The sequence below is a fragment of the Schistocerca americana genome, chromosome 5 (genome assembly GCF_021461395.2).
Source record: "Schistocerca americana isolate TAMUIC-IGC-003095 chromosome 5, iqSchAmer2.1, whole genome shotgun sequence".
NCBI lineage: Eukaryota > Metazoa > Arthropoda > Insecta > Orthoptera > Acrididae > Schistocerca > Schistocerca americana.
Genome location: NC_060123.1, coordinates 490,379,699 through 490,398,706, shown reverse-complemented (window position 1 = coordinate 490,398,706; position 19,008 = coordinate 490,379,699). Strand labels below are relative to the sequence as shown.

At 45.8% G+C, this 19,008-nt stretch overlaps 1 protein-coding gene across 1 annotated transcript in view; it reads left to right on the top strand.

Annotated features, from left to right (window-relative positions):
- The window catches only part of LOC124615911 (high affinity cAMP-specific and IBMX-insensitive 3',5'-cyclic phosphodiesterase 8A), a 1,662,866-nt gene that overhangs the window by 1,299,278 nt on the left and 344,580 nt on the right, over window positions 1-19,008 (top strand). The window contains exon 7 of the mRNA XM_047144089.1: window positions 8,252-8,309. Within this exon, the coding sequence (XP_047000045.1) occupies window positions 8,252-8,309 (58 nt within the window). The remainder of the gene's footprint in view (window positions 1-8,251; window positions 8,310-19,008) is intronic.

Sequence of the window (19,008 nt, the reverse complement as noted above, 5' to 3'; positions counted from 1 at the left end):
CAAGCATGTAAAAGCCAAATATGTAATGCATACTACACTTCTGGCCATTAAAATTAAAACAGTGTGCACATGCAGAATATCAAATTGGCATAAAGTAAACAAAATTCTTGAATACTTAAATCTTTAGCATTACAGTGTAACTGCGCAAAGTACATTCTAAGGAAAAATACGATGCACCACGAAGGGATTATCCAAATTAAACTAATATCGGTAGGTGTGATGTACATGCACAGACAAACAGTAACATTGCATGATTTATTAAAAAAGCTCTTCGGCGTGAAATTGATTGATAGAACTGCTGACTGTCCTCCTAAGGGATACCGTGCCCAGTTCTGTCCAACTGGCGCGTTAGATTTTCAAAATCTCGAACTGGTTGGAGGGCCTTGCTCATAATACTCCAGAAATTCTCAATTGAGGATAGATCCGGCGGCCCTGCTGGCTAAGGTAGGATTTTGTAGGCACGAAGATAAGCAGTAGAAAGTGCCACTGTGTGCAGTCCACTGTTATTGAAATGTAATCCCGGCATGGGGTGCCATGAAGGGAAACTAAACGGGCCTTAAAATATTGTCTACTTACCGGTGTGCTGTAAGGGTGCCGCTGATGGCAACCAAAGGAGTCCTGCTATGACATGAAATGTCACCCCAGACCATCACTGCTAATTGTCGGTCTGAATATCGGACAGCTCTCAGTTTGGTATGCAACCGGTCCGGTTTCGTTGCCCTTCGAGGCAAGCCTTCCTCGTCATATATTTCAGCAAGATAATGCCCACCTGCACACGGTGAGAGTTTCTACCGCTTGTCTTTGCGTTTTTCGAACCCTACCGTGGTCAACAAGGTCGCCGAATCTCTCATCGATTGAGAACGTTCGGATCCTTATGTCCAGGGCCCTCCAATCATCTGGGGGTTTTGACAATCTATTACTCCATTGAACAGAATTTGGCACAATATACCTCAGGAGGACATTCAATAAATCAGTCAATCACTGTCAAGCCAAATGAGTGCTTGGATAAGGTCCAGAATTGGATAAACGCATTATTGACATATTCAATTTGTAAATCTCTTTCTCCTGATAAATGATCCAACTTTGCTGAAATTGTATCCTTTTTTGGCAGTGCATGAACGTCACATATAGCGATTTCCGTCCCATTACGAAAATTCATTCATGTTGTGTCGGTTTCTTTTTTCTTAGAGTGTAGTTAGGAGTTAAGACGACCAACATTCTGTATATAACATAGGGATACGCTGTCAGTTTCTTATTTAGAAATCGCGTTTGAATGATGGTTGATATTGTGGGAAGATCGTGTTATGTCTCGCGTAAGAAGGAAAACTGTCTGGCAGCACATGTTGGGATATGACAGTGCCACGATGGTCGCCTGTCAAAACTACGCTTTTACCTTCCATGATATTGTTGGTTAGTTTGGTTTGGATCTCAAAACAGTCATGTGAGTATGGAATCGATGGCTCAAGAGAGCCATACTCGACAACGTTTAGGATCTCAAATGCCCCAAGCGACTAGCGTCCAACAGGACACATGTATTGCTTGCTGGGACCTGCAGCATAGTACAGCTGCATCACTTAACTTATGTAGGAAATCAGCTTGTTTGCAGCAAGATAAGTATCCAGAAGGACAGTCTGATGACTCTGGAGTTCCATAGACGGTGGCCATTGTTGACGTGACAGCAGAGAGAGGTACTCTAACAGTAGTGCGCCCAACAACAACCCTCGACATGGGAGTGGCACCACACTGTCTTTTTTAGACGAGCTCTGATTCTGGGTACAGCGCCACGATTAAAGTATTCGTCCATGGATGGTCTGAGGAGAATGAACAATGCCACCAGATTCCATTAGTCATCTTCATATTGGCGCAGCCCCTGTTGTGCTTGCATGGGGTGCCGTTTAGTACGAAACACGATCGCCTATGACACGCATAGCTGTTAATTTGAAAAGCTGCAGCTACATTTCTGATGCCTTGAAGCCGTTAACTGTGTTCTATCATCAGCTGTTTCCGTGACGTCATCATTCAACAATATAACGTGAGGCATTATGTTGCCCATGATGTCCTGACGTACCTATATACACAGACTGTTTGACTGCTGACCTGGTCAGCACGTTTCCGAGATCTCTCATCTTCTGCAAACAAATAGGAATGGCTCGCTGAAAGATTGGCCCACCACCACTCGCCTGTCACTACGACTGATGAACTCTGTCATGTAAACTGTGCAGTCACATTAATATGACCGCCTGTCAAAAGCCTGAATGACCACCTTTTGCAGTGAAGACAACTTCGAGACGTGCAGGAAGAGCCAGTGACCAGCTGGGAAGTATCGACAGGGATGTGGAGCCGTGCTGACTCCAGTGTCATGAACCAGCTGCCTCTGATTTCTTAGTCAAGGATCAATGATGCGAATAGCCCGATGGATGTGATCATACAGATTCTCGATTTGGTTCAAACCCGGAGAGTTTAGTGGTCACGCACTTACATTGTGAGCTGTGTGACATGTTGCACTGTCCTCCTGGTGGATGCCATCACGCTGAGGACAAAAAAACTGAATTTAGGGGTGGACATGATCTCCAAGGATAGGTACATGCTTGTATTGCTCCAAAGTACCTTTCAGAATGACGAGATCACCCATGGAATGCCATGAAAACATTCCGCAGTCCACAACGCCTCCTCCTTCAGGCTGAGCCTTCTGACAATTGTTTCAAGGTGTTCGCTTTCACATGTTTCACGCCGTACACGTCAACAGCCATCTTTTCGATGGAGCATTAAACGTGATTCATCTGAAAATGTCACCTGTCGCCTCTCAGTGGACGTGCAGTTGTAGTACTGGCATGCAAATTTCAACCTTCGTCGCTGATGAGCAGCAGACACATGAACCAGACGCTTGTGCAGAGACCCATATGCAGCAACGTTCGTTGAACTGCCGTTGAGACCAAACTGCTGGTAGCCCCTCGATTCAACTCTGTGGTCATTTACCCAATAGTTGCACGTCTATTCGCCCGTACACATCTCCACAGCCGACGTCCACCTGTGTCATCTATGGCCAGTGGTGCACAGCAGGTGTCTCGGCGCCGGTTGTGGATAGCGCCATATTTCAGTGCACAGTATACTTTATCCGTGGCGGCACGCGAACAGCAGCCGTTTCGGAAGTGCTTCCACCCTTCCCCGGAAAGCCAATGATCTTGCCCATTTGGACGCCAGAAAAATTAAATTGGTCTGTTTCCATATTACGAGAACGACTGCACTGTTTTCCGCATCGCCCCCGACAACTTTTATATACCTTCCACTACTAGTGTTGCCACCTGCCGTCTGTGAGTGGTTATTGAATGCTGACGCCGAACATAGGCGTTGGGAACATTAATGTGACTGTGCGCTACAGTAGCATGAAATGACAAATCACTACTGTCATCGAAGTTCAGTTCTGCTCAATGCCCAGCCAGGTTGCAACCATTGGTTCTGCCAGAGGTGACAGCACTGTGTGAAAAATTTAATCTTGTACTCATCCAGCTATACTGTATATGCACAGTAAGTAAAATCTGGTTATTTGTATCTCTTTTGGTGCCACAGTTTTGATGGCCAGCATCGTACTTCCATTGACGTTATACTAAACATAGTCCATGAGTATCACAAAAGTAAACGACAAGAATCTGGTAGTAGCTGAACGAAAATCTTCAAGAAGGTATTTGGCTCACTGAGAGATGTGGCTGGCTGCAGAAAAGGGAAAAACCAGCATGTGCACGAGTGATGAAGCAACCAAAAACTGTTGAAAAATCAAAGCAAGAAGAGTTCGAGAAACAGGACATGGGACTCGCATACCTGAATCCTGAATTATTGCTGTGGTAGCACGAATACTTGTAGGAACACACTCGCTTGGCAGACTTACGTAGTGGTTGATAGGTAAAAATCATGAAAGGAAACAGCTGAGGATTGACTTGAACTGAATGCAAACAGCTCAAGAGCGCAGTCAATGGACCCAGATTTTGAGGTTGGAACATAACATTTAAGGTACAGCCATATAAGTAAATATACGTAAGTGTTACACCCCATGAATTTACGTCCGTGTTAACAAGTTATCATTGACGACATAGTGCATGATGTCCATCTCCGTTAGCTGAGTGGTCAGCGCGGTGGAATGCCATGCCAAGCGGCCCGGGTTCGATTCCCGACTGGGGTAGGAGATTTTCTTCGCTCAGGGGCTGGGTATTGTGTTGTCATCATCATTTCATCCCCATCTCCGACGCACAAGTCGCCCACTGTGGCGTCGAATGCAATAAGTTCTTGCCCTCGGCGGCCGAACTTCCCCGAATGGGGACTCCCGGCCCACAATGCCGTAAGCTCATTTCATTTCCATGGCGCATGATGCCGCAAATCAGACATCATACAGATAGCCGTGTTTAAAGAATTGTTAATCTATATGTTCTATAGAAGTCACAGGTGAATGAACTCTACAGTGGGTACTGAAGTTGGGCTGCTAATGGTCAGGAAGGCCTGAGAGTCCCCATCTAAGTATGGGTGCAACGGTATGGTAGGCAGGTACCTGATTGTTGCCCATCGTGAGTCGTACAAACAAGCACTTAACACTCGTTTATTCTGCGATAAAATACTACAAACACAATGTCCCGGTCAGTGGACAGAGCTCGGCCATGGTCCTGGTCGGCATCAGAGGTCCTGAGCTGAGAGCTTCAGTGACACAGTCGGCCTTGGGGTAAGCACGCTATAGTGTCAGCGTCCTCTGTCTGTAGAGTGGCGGCAAAGAACTGCCAGGTCAGGATTCTGGTCCTGGCGATGGGTGGCTGTGAATTCCCCCGAGGCCGACGCCTGTGCCGTTGTGTTGGCGAGCGACTTAGAGAGCGCGTGCCAAAGCATACAGAGTCGAAATATAGACCACAGCTTGGACGACAGCGTCTTGAAGTGCAAAGTGTGCCTACACAGGCGATGAACAGCAACAGAGTTTGTTTTACGGGCGATGATTGCTGAGCAGGTAGGTGGATAAGGCACCAACAAAAAATGGTTCACATGGCTCTGAGCACCATAGCGGTCACGTGGTTCCAGACTGTGGCGCCTAGAACCGCTCGGCCGCCCCGGCCGGCAAGGCACGAACAACTGACCCCTAGGCCGGCCGAAGTGGCCGTGCGGTTAAAGGCGCTGCAGTCTGGAACCGCAAGACCGCTACGGTCGCAGGTTCGAATCCTGCCTCGGGCATGGTTGTTTGTGATGTCCTTAGGTTAGTTAGGTTTAACTAGTTCTAAGTTCTAGGGGACTAATGACCTCAGCAGTTGAGTCCCATAGTGCTCAGAGCCATTTTTTTGAACTGACCCCTAAGACAGGCGGCCAGCAGTGGGTAGCGAGCAGCTTGCAGGTGGCCTCCCGGCTGGAAAGCTCCATGTCAGCAGCATTCGGACTTAGGGTTGACATCAGGGATGCAGTTACTGTTTCTGAAATGGCAGCACTTCAGTCTCCTAAACCACAGCAGAATTGAGGTACCATGGGTAGCTTTTGGGCAACCATGACACCATTGCTCTGGTCATTTCGTGGTGTCAGCAGTTTTACAACGTTGGCCGTGCTGTAATGGTGTAGTAATTTCTCCTTTCATAAGCTCTAGGGGTACTCCTGCAATGTCAGCGTAACCTGTATGCGGCTTGTTACGTCAGTCACAGTAGTCTGCTGCTATGCTAGGCGACGTCATTGCGTAACATTTCTCCGAAGCGAAATGGTCAGCGTACCTGACTGCTATTTGGATGGTCCGAGACTGATTCCCAGTATTGGCACCAGTAATGGTGCGTAGACTAGAAAGGGTACACTTAGCCTCATAAGGACAACGGAAACTACTGGAAGGAGGAGCAGAGGAATGTTTTGGAAAGGTCAACATAAACGTCCAGAAGCGCAGTTTTCTGACCATGTGTCCCCTTCCTCTCGGAGTCCAGAGCCGCCATAGGCAGACGACGAGGCAGTGGTCGGCCAGAAATGCGAAGTTCTTCAATTTAATACGCTGGTGGAAAAAACGGTGTTATACTGTGAAGTCCAGTCCGATATTTAACATTATGAAGATGTTCATCACATGACGAGTACGAAATGATTGAACTTTCATTCCATTCTGAACTGACGACCATCATCAACAAGATATCCAGGTGCTTGGAATACAGTTTTTTATGCATTTCGACATGGAAACAAGCAGCCTAGAAATTTCATGTTGAGGACTTTCTTCCCATGCGTGAAACACACGCTGTGCCAGCTCATCAAGATTGCTGGCTGCTGCCTGGGGACTGGTGTAAGAGTATACGTCTTCCAATCGAATCCCAGACATTTTCTGAGGAAGACAAATCGGGGACCGGACGGGCTTCTTAAGGATCCGCACAAGACGTAAATGGCATGAACTACAATGTGACTCATGCATTATCCTGCTTGATTATACCATTTGGTAAGGCTAAGTAATTGGGTTTATCGTTCTTGCCAAATCCGGGAGGGCATTGATCCCTTCAGCAGTTACCAAATCATCCTGTTGTTTTATTCGATAGCTCCCCACATCCAGATTCCAGGAGCCGGAGAGGCATGGTTTTCGAAAATCACTGGTTTGTGAGAATTTTTACTGTGTTATCTACACACACACACACTGGCGTCGATTTGACCACCTTAAACAGAAGTGATACGCATCGCTGAAGACCACAGAACGCTATTCGAAGTGTCAGTTGACTCTTGCTCTACATCATGCAAGTATCTGTTGTGTGGTGTCAGAGGTAGATAATACATGGCAAGTGTAGTCTTTCGGGGTATTTGTAAACATCCCAACACACCATTGGAATGCCGTCGACAAGAGATACTCTTGAATGAATTGAATAAGGATAAATGTAGTGAGAATGGGAAACTGTGTGTTTTCCTTTCTTGTATGCAGTGAATGTAGAGCAGTGGTGGAGCCGGCGAGAAGGGGGCCAGTAAAAATGGTATTTCAACCACTGGTCGTCCGGGAGTCATATGTGCATGGTGCAGCAAGTATATGAATCCGAGAGCCATGGTGTAAACGACGCACCAACAAGGGCGTAATGAACAATTGGAGCGTGGTAGTTGTTTTCTTGGTTTTTCTCTCAGGTCCTACAGTATACATGTACGAGCGTTTGAATGTACTCAAGAGAGTAGTATTAGCATATCAATTGTTAGTTGTGTTGTGAAAAGTAATAGTGAAAATGTTGGGCAAAATAGACCCCTGTGTTGTGAGAAGTGTGGCTGTTTATGTAGTAACTCAATAGAGAGATCTGGCTGAAGCAATCCAGGAATCTTCACCGCAGTTGGATCGACAGGGAGATGGCGCGGAAGGATCCGGACCACCAAAAAACTACTCTGGGAAGAGAGGGTAAAAGGTAACACTACTTTCATCTGGCGTGTTTTGGGATCGGCAAAAGATTGCCCTGTTATATCGACCAGCGACGCAGCTTCCTGCTAGTGCTGGTATAAGACTCATCACAAATCTTACAAAATAAACATCAGCAGGAAAGGAGGAAATAATACACCCCACAAGTCAAGTTCTGAACCCAGTTTCCAGCAGTCGGTTGCCTACAAGGCTGGTGGTGATACCTCGTTTATAATCTTATAACCTTTAACCGAACTACAGCTGTTGTCGTCCTTCTGTTAGTTAGAGAATGTCAAACAGTCCTGCGAACTTATCATAATGTAGTCCTTCTGGTACGACACTGTCGTTCTAAGTCAACATTGTCTCCATTCGTTCTGTAGTCATTACGTTATAGCCAACTGTCAGTGTGATGTGTCGATATCGTCCCCCCGTTTTCCCCATGTCTATGATTCATCCATTCTCAAAGTCCGAAAGACGGCGGTAAGCTTAAAGTGCTTGTCCTCTAGGCATAATGTGCTGCGATTTGCACCTTAAAAGTTCCAATAACATAAGACATACCAAAAAACCATCAAAGGCACATGACTAGATGGTTACTTTGAAAAGACAATGACGTATTCCTTACTCGTACACGGTTTCTTTCTTTTTCTCCAACTTGGACGGTCGAATATTATTTCAAAGATCAAAGACAGTTATTTTAGAAATGAAATCTAGAACTTTCCTGCACCGTGTTACTCTATACTAATCTGTAAGCTCTTTTTTAGAGTGCTTGGCATTAATAATTTTGTTTCGTCAGAAAATGGATAAATTTTTATAACCCTAGCGTAGTTATCCAATATCAACTTGATCTCGACCAGATATGAAGCATTTACCCTCAAAACATGTGTTAACGGTGTTGTGTTTTGTTTCCAGCACGGCGGAAAAGGAAGAGGCAGCCGTCATCCCGTACCTGAACGCCGGCTTTAACAGGGTAAGTACAGCGGTGCTCCAAGGGCTTGCCTCTACTTAAGTTTATTATACTTGCAAATAAACTTGTTTTACTCGACCTAAACTCTGATTTATCAACGTGCCGAAGGGAATCCATAGTTTTATTGTTTAATTGGATTCAGTCAATATACTCGACAAAGAACGTGAAACTTCTTTGTTTAAATACACTCCTGGAAATTGAAATAAGAACACCGTGAATTCATTGTCCCAGGAAGGGGAAACTTTATTGACACATTCCTGGGGTCAGGTACATCACATGATCACACTGACAGAACCACAGGCACATAGACACAGGCAACAGAGCATGCACAATGTCGGCACTAGTACAGTGTATATCCACCTTTCGCAGCAGTGCAGGCTCCTATTCTCCCATGGAGACGATCGTAGAGATGCTGGATGTAGTCCTGTGGAACGGCTTGCCATGCCATTTCCACCTGGCGCCTCAGTTTGACCAGCGTTCGTGCTGGACGAGCAGACCGCGTGAGACGACGCTTCATCCAGTCGCAAATATGCTCAATGGGGGACAGATCCGGAGATCTTGCTGGCCAGGGTAGTTGACTTACACCTTCTAGAGCACGTTGGGTGGCACGGGATACATGCGGACGTGCATTGTCCTGTTGGAACAGCAAGTTCCCTTGCCGGTCTAGGAATGGTAGAACGATGGGTTCGATGACGGTTTGGATGTACCGTGCACTATTCAGTGTCCCCTCGACGATCACCAGTGGTGTACGGCCAGTGTAGGAGATCGCTCCCCACACCATGATGCCGGGTGTTGGCCCTGTGTGCCTCGGTCGTATGTAGTCCTGATTGTGGCGCTCACCTGCACGGCGCCAAACACGCATACGACCATCATTGGCACCAAGGCAGAAGCGACTCTCATCGCTGAAGACGACACGTCTCCATTCGTCCCGCCATTCACGCCTGTCGCGACACCACTGGAGGCGGGCTGCACGATGTTGGGGCGTGAGCGGAAGACGGCCTAACGGTGTGCGGGACCGTAGCCCAGCTTCATGGAGACGGTTGCGAATGGTCCTCGCCGATACCCCAGGAGCAATAGTGTCCCTAATTTGCTGGGAAGTGGCGGTGCGGTCCCCTACGGCACTGCGTAGGATCCTACGGTCTTGGCGTGCATCCGTGCGTCGCTGCGGTCCGGTCCCAGGTCGACGGGCACGTGCACCTTCCGCCGACCACTGGCGACAACATCGATGTACTGTGGAGACCTCACGCCCCACGTGTTGAGCAATTCGGCGGTACGTCCACCCGGCCTCCCGCATGCCCACTATACGCCCTCGCTCAAAGTCCGTCAACTGCACATACGGTTCACGTCCACGCTGTCGCGGCATGCTACCAGTGTTAAAGACTGCGATGGAGCTCCGTATGCCACGGCAAACTGGCTGACACTGACGGCGGCGGTGCACAAATGCTGCGCAGCTAGCGCCATTCGACGGCCAACACCGCGGTTCCTGGTGTGTCCGCTGTGCCGTGCGTGTGATCATTGCTTGTACAGCCCTCTCGCAGTGTCCGGAGCAAGTATGGTGGGTCTGACACACCGGTGTCAATGTGTTCTTTTTTCCATTTCCAGGAGTGTATGTGAAACTGCACTTAAATTGCTGAACGACTGAGAAGATAAAACTTCTACGTTATTTGATTCTGAAAGACCTGAGTAAAACTTAACGTACTGAGCCTACTTTCTCCTTACTTTTTCCTATCATGTCAACCCTGACCCACAATATTCTAGCGCAACACAATCTGACTGCTTAAAAAAATTACAACCTGACTTCAAATAATTATTGCAAGTGAATGGCCGTGAATGAGAAGCAATCCTGACAATAACCTATAAGTTTCATTATGCATTTACCTCACAAAAATCTTCATTACACGAACTACTGCAATACAGCGAGCGTCAATAGTTCCAGCTAAATAAAAGGTTCTAACTACTAAAGCCACTAACTACTAATAGGCACGTGGGTGGCAAAGGAAAGATTTTGTTACAAACCAAATAATGTATTTGATATCTTAATAATGTGACTTCCAGTTCAAACACGAATATAAATCGTCATTGACATCCAGCACAAAGGTATATAATCATGAATAATTTTCAATCTCCAAGTCGGATACTTTCAGTAAGTTAGCCTACGCTAACACTTCAGACCTCTACTCTCCATCAATGCTAACTTCTCACATCACTGCTGGGGGACTGATGACCTCAGAAGTTAAGTCCCATAGTGCTCAGAGCCATTTTTGTTCACCTCCAACGGCCTAACAGTACTTCCATCACTGCTGGCGTCTAACTTCCAACTGCCCAACGCTGCTGGCGATTAACTTCCAACAACGAGCCCAACCAGCCATAGAGTCTCTTACAAAGAAAGCGCAGTCAGGGATCCAATGCAAAGTGCTACACAGCGCTGCCAACACAGAAGCAGTCCACTTATAAACGTTCCCGAAACGTTCTTCGTCTTGTGTGAATACAGTCTTTCATTAACACTGAATTCAAACGTCTGCGGAGGTTGAAGAACAAAGCCTTTACTCCTAACAAAGTGCACACTGTATTGATCGTTATGTGACGCATAAATACTGACTGCCGCACTGGTACTGAGATGCATAAGGGTACCGGTTTTTGTCCAGAAATGGCTTGAGTCTTCAGGGAGACAGAGCCCGCTGTTCAATCTGTACCGAAACATTGTCGAATTTGGTTAAAATATCAATTTACTTATGTTTGTAAGTCACTGGCTCTGAGCACTATGGGACTTAACTGCTGAGGACATCAGTCCCCTAGAACTTAGAACTACTTAAACCTAACTAACCTAAGGACATCACACACATCCATGCCCGAGGCAGGATTCGAACCTGCGACCGTAGCGGTCGCGCGGTCCCAGACTGTAGTGCCTAGAACCGCTTGGCCACCCCGGCCAGCTGTAAGTCACTAAAACCAGTCTCTTATTTACCAGCAGGTGTTCTAATTGTACAGCATACGCAGTCTTAAAAGCTGCAGTAAGCAGTAATTCCTTTTGTAGTATGGAACACAGATCCCTCCTGTATACTCATAATTAATAGTTAAGAAAGTGTTACATACAGGCTTATAATAACTCATGGGTCTGGTGTCAGCAGTTACAAGTATTTCTACATCCTGTGCAGACCTTCAATTTGTGAACTCTGAAAATACGTTATCTCACAATCCTAAAGCTAATACTACGCCATTAATTCATATCTCGTTACCAGTCACTGCATATATCTCATATCCTACACTCGTACACACACACACACATACACGCACACACACACACACACACACACACACACACACACACACAAAAATAGGACCAACAAGATACTGCTTCTTTTCCGTTACATCCTCTGTGTGTGTTTTCGCACTTGCGGATGCTAAAAGCTCGGGCAGCATCCCGCCATGATAAATCTGAATTTGAGTTTAGGAAGACCAAACAAAATTAGTATTATGAATCTAACGTGTGTGGATTTTCCAGTAAGCGTCATTATTCAGTGACGGTTATATTTCAGACTCGCTGATGACCTATCCTTAATTTTTAATAGATTTTATAGAGTTATAAGCCTTTGTAATCTCGCCTAAAGTTTTTAAATACTTGTTTCGACGTATGACTCATCATTAGGATAGGAAGCAATACCAAAGATTTTGATATCAACACTCATAGATTATAATTTAGTATTTTTTTTTTGTCTTGACATGTGTTTTCTGCTTAGTAGTTTGAGACGTTGGAGAGTGCACTTGTTGTTACTAGCAAGAATATGTAAATGGTCACTCACTCTGTTCATCAGAAATACGGGTCTGCTCGTGGCGTGTTCTTTCTTCCACCACTGTGGCTCTTTGAATTTTTATTATCCACTGTTTGTAAACTCGTAGTGTACACTTACGATACGCTGTTTATTATAATCGGCATCACTATGCACTAAAATCAAAATGTTGGTCCTTCTTATAAGAGTATGCTACACTCATGTTACAAGTAGTATGCTACACTCATGTTACCAGTAGTCGCACGGTGTTACAAAAACATCTTCCTGAGTTTCCTGCGTGTGTAGCCTTCGGCATATAGCTGTCTTACTCGCTCACCTGCTCTTGGAATAGTGGAGTGGTGGGGGAAGCCGGAGTGTTGAGCAAAGTCGGCTGTGCTTGCGGAGTGCGAGCGCGGCGCTTTGGGAGCGTGAATCTTTTTTTTTTCTTTCTTTCTTTTTTATGTATTGGATTTCTGGACGTCCCCACACAGCCATCTCAATAGTGGGAAGTCAATTATGACGTGAGGACAATACAACACCCAGTCCCCGAGCAGAGAAAATCTCCGACCCGTCTGGGAATCAAACCCAGACCGAGGGGGACGAGCGCAAAGATAGAGTATTTATCTGATATCAGTTTTTTCTGAAATCAGTGGTTACAAGGAGAGAGACATACTTCTACATACACTGATCAATGGCCAGTGATGTGCTATCGATAAAAACCCATCCAGGCGATAGCAGCGTCACCTGGCGAGGAGTGACTGCTAGTCAGCCACACGCATGGTGCATGTAGTATCAGTGAGCGTGCTGTCCGTGTGTAGAATATGGAAGCCGCGCGATGTATCTGAGTTTCACCGAAGGCAGATTGCGATTGCCTGGAGACTCGGCACGATCATTTCGGAAACTGCACGACTTATCAGGTGTTCGAGGAGCGCTGTGGTGGGCGTCCTCAACACGTTGAGAAATCAGGGTGAAACGGCGTCCAGACGCCGTGGGGTTGGGCGGCTGCACATCATTACAGATGTCGGACGTCTTAGGCTGGGCAAAACTAATATCAGACTTTAATGCTAGGCAGAGTACAAGTGTGTCTGAACACATAGTGTACCGAACACTCCTAACGATGGGCCTCCGCAGCTGACGATCCTTCCGTGTACCAATGCCCATGAGATCGGTGACTGTGACTGAAATGAGCACGTGACCATCGGCACTGGGCGTTGGCGCAGTGGCAGAGCGTTGCATGGTCTGATTAATCCCACTACCTTCTTCATAATGCCGATAGCAGGGCGCGAATCCGTCGTCATCCAGAGGAATAGCTACCTGACACCTGTACTGTGGGACGGAGACAAATTGGCGGCGGCTCCATTATCCTCTGGGGGACATTCACGCTTACACCCTGGGTCCAGCGGAGCTCGTGCAAGACATCACAATGGCCAAGGAGTATCGTACACTGATTGCAGAGCACATACACCCCTTCATAACGATAACCTTCCCCGACGGCTGTGGCATTTTTCAACAAGATGACGCGTCATGTCACAAGGCCAAGAGTGTGATGCATGGTTCGAGGAACACAGTGCCGAGTTCCAATTGATGTGCTGGCCCCCCATCTTGCCAGATCTAATCCCGTTCGAACACATTAGGGATATGATTGAACACGCGTCAGCTCATTGCCCCCTCCCCGGAATTCACGGCAGTTAGGTGACTTGTGTGTGCAGATGTGACGCCAGCTCCCTCCAGCAACCTAGCAAGGCCTCGTAGCTTCCATACCACGCCGCGTCGCCACTGGTACCCGTGCCAAGGGAGAACAATCGGCTATGATAGATGGTCATAATGTTCTGGCTGGTCAATATGTATACATACTAGCATCCGCAGAATCTGGTCTCCGTTACGCACAATATAAAAATATTACTAATTATGAGAGGAACACCTTATTTCATGAGCATGAAACAAATCCCTTGCTAAATTTATGTTTACGAAATAAAAATAACCGACTTCAAAACAATTTTGTTCCAGGGAAAAAAACGTGCAAAATACCTCGCAGAATATGGAAAAGGCAGTCAAAATCCAACATCGTTATAAATCACAGTTAAAAGCTTACCTCTAAACAGTATGTTCTTATAGTTTGAGACTGCTTGGATAATACAGAGTATTATGGCATCGCGTTCTCTTCGTCACCGAGTGCAGGATTTGTCTGACACCTGGTCTACATCTACATCTACGGTAACCCCCTGTTCATTTCGAAGCTCTCTATTTTTTTCCTTCATGGTCATTTCATGAGATATACGTAGGACTCTTCTAGGAACATACGCTCCCGAAAGTTTAATAGTAAAGCACAACGCGATGCAGAACGATTCGCTTGCACAGTCTGCCGCTGAAACTGGCTGAGCATTTCCGTGTCGCTTCGCACCTACTAAATGAGCCTGTAATAAAACGCGCTGCTCTTCTTTGGGTACACTCTATTTCCTCAACCAGTCCTATCTGGTACGGATCCTAGACTGACGAGCAATATTCAAGTATAGTCGAACGATGGTTTTGTGTGCTACCTTCTTTATTGATGGACTACATTTCCTAATGATTATTGCTATGAATCTGCCTGACATCTGCTTTACCCGCAGTTAATTTTATGCTCTGGTTCCACTTTAAATCGCTCGGTACGCCTACTAGTACGTATTTTATGAAAGTAACTTCTCCCACTTCTCCCAGCGATTGTTCTGCAATACTGTAATCGATCAATAATGGATCTTTTTGCCTATTTATGCGCAATATCAAGTGTCGATCCTCTGCACATATTCCTGTACTTAGTTACTATTTCCTAATTCTTTGTATACAACAGCATCATCCACGAAACCCCTCATGGAAATTCCGACGTATTCTAGAAGGTCATTTGTATACCCAGCCGGGAAAAAATAAGTACACTCTGTCAGAGGTTTCCAATTCACTGAAAATTTATTGTTGCAACAATGCATATGAAGTACTTGAAATGAATACATTTACAGATCAATAGCACGGGTGGTTCTAATGTAAACGGTACACATGCTGAAACCCTCATATTAGTACGTGGTGTAGCCTCCACGGGCGGCAGTGCAGGCGCAGACACTGGCACACGTTCGATCGTACATATGGCGAATACTGTACTGGGATACGCTTGCCATTCATGCTCGACCTATTCACGTAGTTTTGTAAGAGATGTTTGTTGACGAGTCGCTTCTCGTAGCATCATATCCCACACGTGTTCGATTGGACACAAGTCCGGAGATTATGCTGGCTAGGGAAGCTGCTGCACACCTTGCACAGCACGTGGAGTTTCACCGGTTTGTGTGTGGGCGATTATTAGCCTATTGGAACAAAACATCACCTTACTGTTGCAAGAACGGCAAAAGAACAGATCTAATAACATTCTGCACGTACCGAGCGCTGGTTAGCTTCTCCTCTACAAACACCAAAGGTGAACAACAGGCTTGGCTTATCGCTTTCCAGACCATAAAGCTTGGGCTGAGGCGAATGCACTCTACGGGGCAGCACTCAACAAGCCTACGTCGTACGCGTAAACGACCATCACTTGCGTGCAGGCAGAATCTGCTTTCATCGCTGGAGACCACGCTGCGCCATTCCATCTTCCAAGCAAACCTCTGACAGGACAAATCGAGCCTTGCACACCGATGCTGTGGCGTGAGTTGAAGACGGGCTAGAGGTGTGTGTGCCCGTAGTCCCACTGCTAATAACCGGTTCGCAACAGTTGTTGTTGAAACGTCTGAGCTCACAAGGACTCCTATCTGTCCCGTTGTAGGTCTACAATCTGATGCGCATACAGTACGATGATCATGGCGGGCATATGTCCTGCGTGGACGGCCAGAATGTTCACGTGTCCAGTAATACCAGCATCGTTGCACAACTGACGCAGCACGTCCAACTCGTGTGGCAATTTTCCGAAAGTACCATACCCGCCACTCGGAAGGCCATAATTTGACCCCTTTCAAACTCGCTCAGTCGGCTGTAGGAAGCACGAGTGCGTCTCTGTGGCAAGTTTGCCTGCTTCCTTCACACATTCGCACCACACTGAGCCTTCCGACAGTGAACATTCCCTATTAAGGAGTAGATACAGACGGCGCTCTGATAGCTGTGCCACTATTCTATCTGTTGACGAACGACGCTGAAACCATAATCAGTATATCTACTACCCCTCAGATGGCATAAGTAGTCATCAGATCGAAATCGATGCCACCTTTCCAGCTGTATTAATTTTTTTCCAGAAATGTGTATAATGAAAACTAATGATCCTGTAACATTCGCTTAGAGCACTCCCCAAGTCTCTTTTATGTCTGAAGACTTCCCTCCGTTCAGCATGTTATGTTGTATTGTGATTGCTAGGAACTCTTCAGTCCGGCTACACAGTTGGTCTGACATTCCACACGCGCGTATTTTGTTGATTAGGAAGCAGAGCGGAATTGCATCGAATGCGGAGCGGAAGTCAAGGAACATGGCATCTACCTGGCGACTGTATCTATTGATTTCTGGGTCTCGTGAATGACCAGAGCGAGCTGTGTTTCACACGATCGTTGTTTTCGGAGCACGGTCTCCAGAAATGTCATAATACGTCTAACAGCATCAACCATGGGTTGAGCATGGTCGTGGTTTGAGGGTTGTGCAGCATCGATACAGGATCATCGAATCTGTTGTCCAGACTTACAAGCGATATTTCAGCAATGTGTTCGTCTTCCAAGACAAAAAGAAACGAGCACATCGCACCCGCGTCGTGAACACGTTCCTCTTGGTGGCAGGAATAACTGAATCGAATGGCCAGCAACATCTGCTATTATGAACACGACTGACTATGTATGGGACCGGATGAAAGTTGCAAAGCACTCTTCACGCACTAGACATGCTATGCGGAAAAATGGCATCGATACGATACCCAAGACAGCAAAGTACTCGAACTATAGCGCAGTCAGCTTAACATCTCTTGCATCCAAGATGCTAGTAAGAAAAACCTATAGAAAAATGGAAAAGAAAATTGTGGATCTGTTAGACGACAACCAGTTTGGCTTAAATAAGCGTAAAGGCACCAGAGGGGCAATACTCTTGATAATGGAAGCTAGACTTAAAGGAAAATAAAGACACATTCATAGGATTTTTCGACCTAGAAATAGCGTACGACAAATAAAATGACGCAATATCTTAGAAATTTTCAGGGTAACAGCACGAGTAATATACAATTTGTACAAGAACCGCGAGGAAAAACAAGAATGGAAGACCAAAAACGAAGTACTCGGATTAGAAAGGGTATGAACCAGGGATGTAGTCTTTCGTCCCTACTCTTCAACCTGTACATTGAAGAAGCAATGGCTGAAGTAAAAGGATGGTTCCGAAGTCAGATTAAAACTCATGGTAAAAGGATGGTAGTGATAAGATTCGCTGATGACATTGTGTTCTCAGTGAAAGTGCAGAAGAGTTACAAGATCTGCTGAATGGCACGTTTGGTCTACTGAGTACAGAATGTGGACTGAGAGTAAACCGACGTAAGAAGATCATGCTGAGTACCAGAAATGAGATTAACGATAAATTTTACATCAGAATTGGGGACCACAAGAAGAAAAAGGCAAGGAATTCTGCTACCTTGGAAGCAAAGTAAGTCATCACGCACGTCACAAAAACGATATAAATAGCTGACTAACACAGACAAATAGGACATTTCTGCCCAATCGAAGTCTACCAGCATCAAACACTAACCGTAATTAGATAATAAATGAGGAGGTTCTCCGCAGGATCGGGGAGGAAATGAAATAAGAAAAATATTGACGAGAAGAAGGGACAGAATGGTAGGAATTAGGCAAGACATCAAGTGAATAACTTTCATGTCACTAAAAGGAGCTGCAGAAGGTAAAAACTGTAGAAGGAGGTAGAGATTGGGATACATACAACAAATAACTGAGGACGCTGGCTGCAAGTGCTAGTCTGACATGGAACCCCTTGAGACGAGGTCGGTAGAGGTCAGTGAGGTTTAAGTCATTCAACTCCCAACATATTGTCTACCATTCAGTTACAATATTGGCTGCTAATGGCTATAGGGGGAGGGACTGGAGGTATCCAATGGCGAGTACAGCAGGAGGCTACGGAGCGTAGTTGAACTGCTTAGTCGACGAGTTACAACATTGCTACAGTGCTAGTAGTGTTGATACAAAGCAGAGCAATGACAACGATAAACAAAGCAAACGTTGCATTATGTCTACAAAAAAAAGTTGTCGAAGTTGACACCTCATCAGAAAGAACCCAAGAAATTTCACAGAGTGACAAACAAATGGGAGCTGAAACATTGGCGTTTCTGCAAGATGAGTCAAAGGAATGTGTGGTATCGTATACGCTCGACTGTGTGGACAATGTGTATGAGGAGTACAATGATGACGATACGTGCTTAACAAGTGAAAGTGATACTAAAACAGGCACAGCTGTCTGAAAGGGAGCCACAAATCCCGTCTCCAGTGAGACGTAGTAAAGTACAATCGTTGTCCAAAAAGCGGGTACTATACATAATTACGTACATAGAAGATCATCCGAAGCATAGTAAAAAAAACGATTAAGAGCATATTTCGAATAATTGTGCAGCAATGCGACCGTGTAATGCATAAGAAAAACTACGGATATTCAAGGGAAGACAAGGTGCACTCGTTACAAAAACTGGTGTTTGCTCTTTTCAACAACGCTCGATACATTTTACAGGCTGTGCAATAGTGATCCACAACGCTATGCAGTAGCGCGCGACATAGATTACAGTGATTTCTAGTGAGGCAGTGGATGGTTGCACAACTTCAGACAGTGCTACAGAATTGGAAGACGTAAGGTTAAGAAATTTCAAACAAAGTATCAACTTGTCGGTGCACAGCAACCTGCGGAATCGGCTCGAGAATTTGTGGATGAGATAAAAACTTACCCCACCGTTCAGTAAG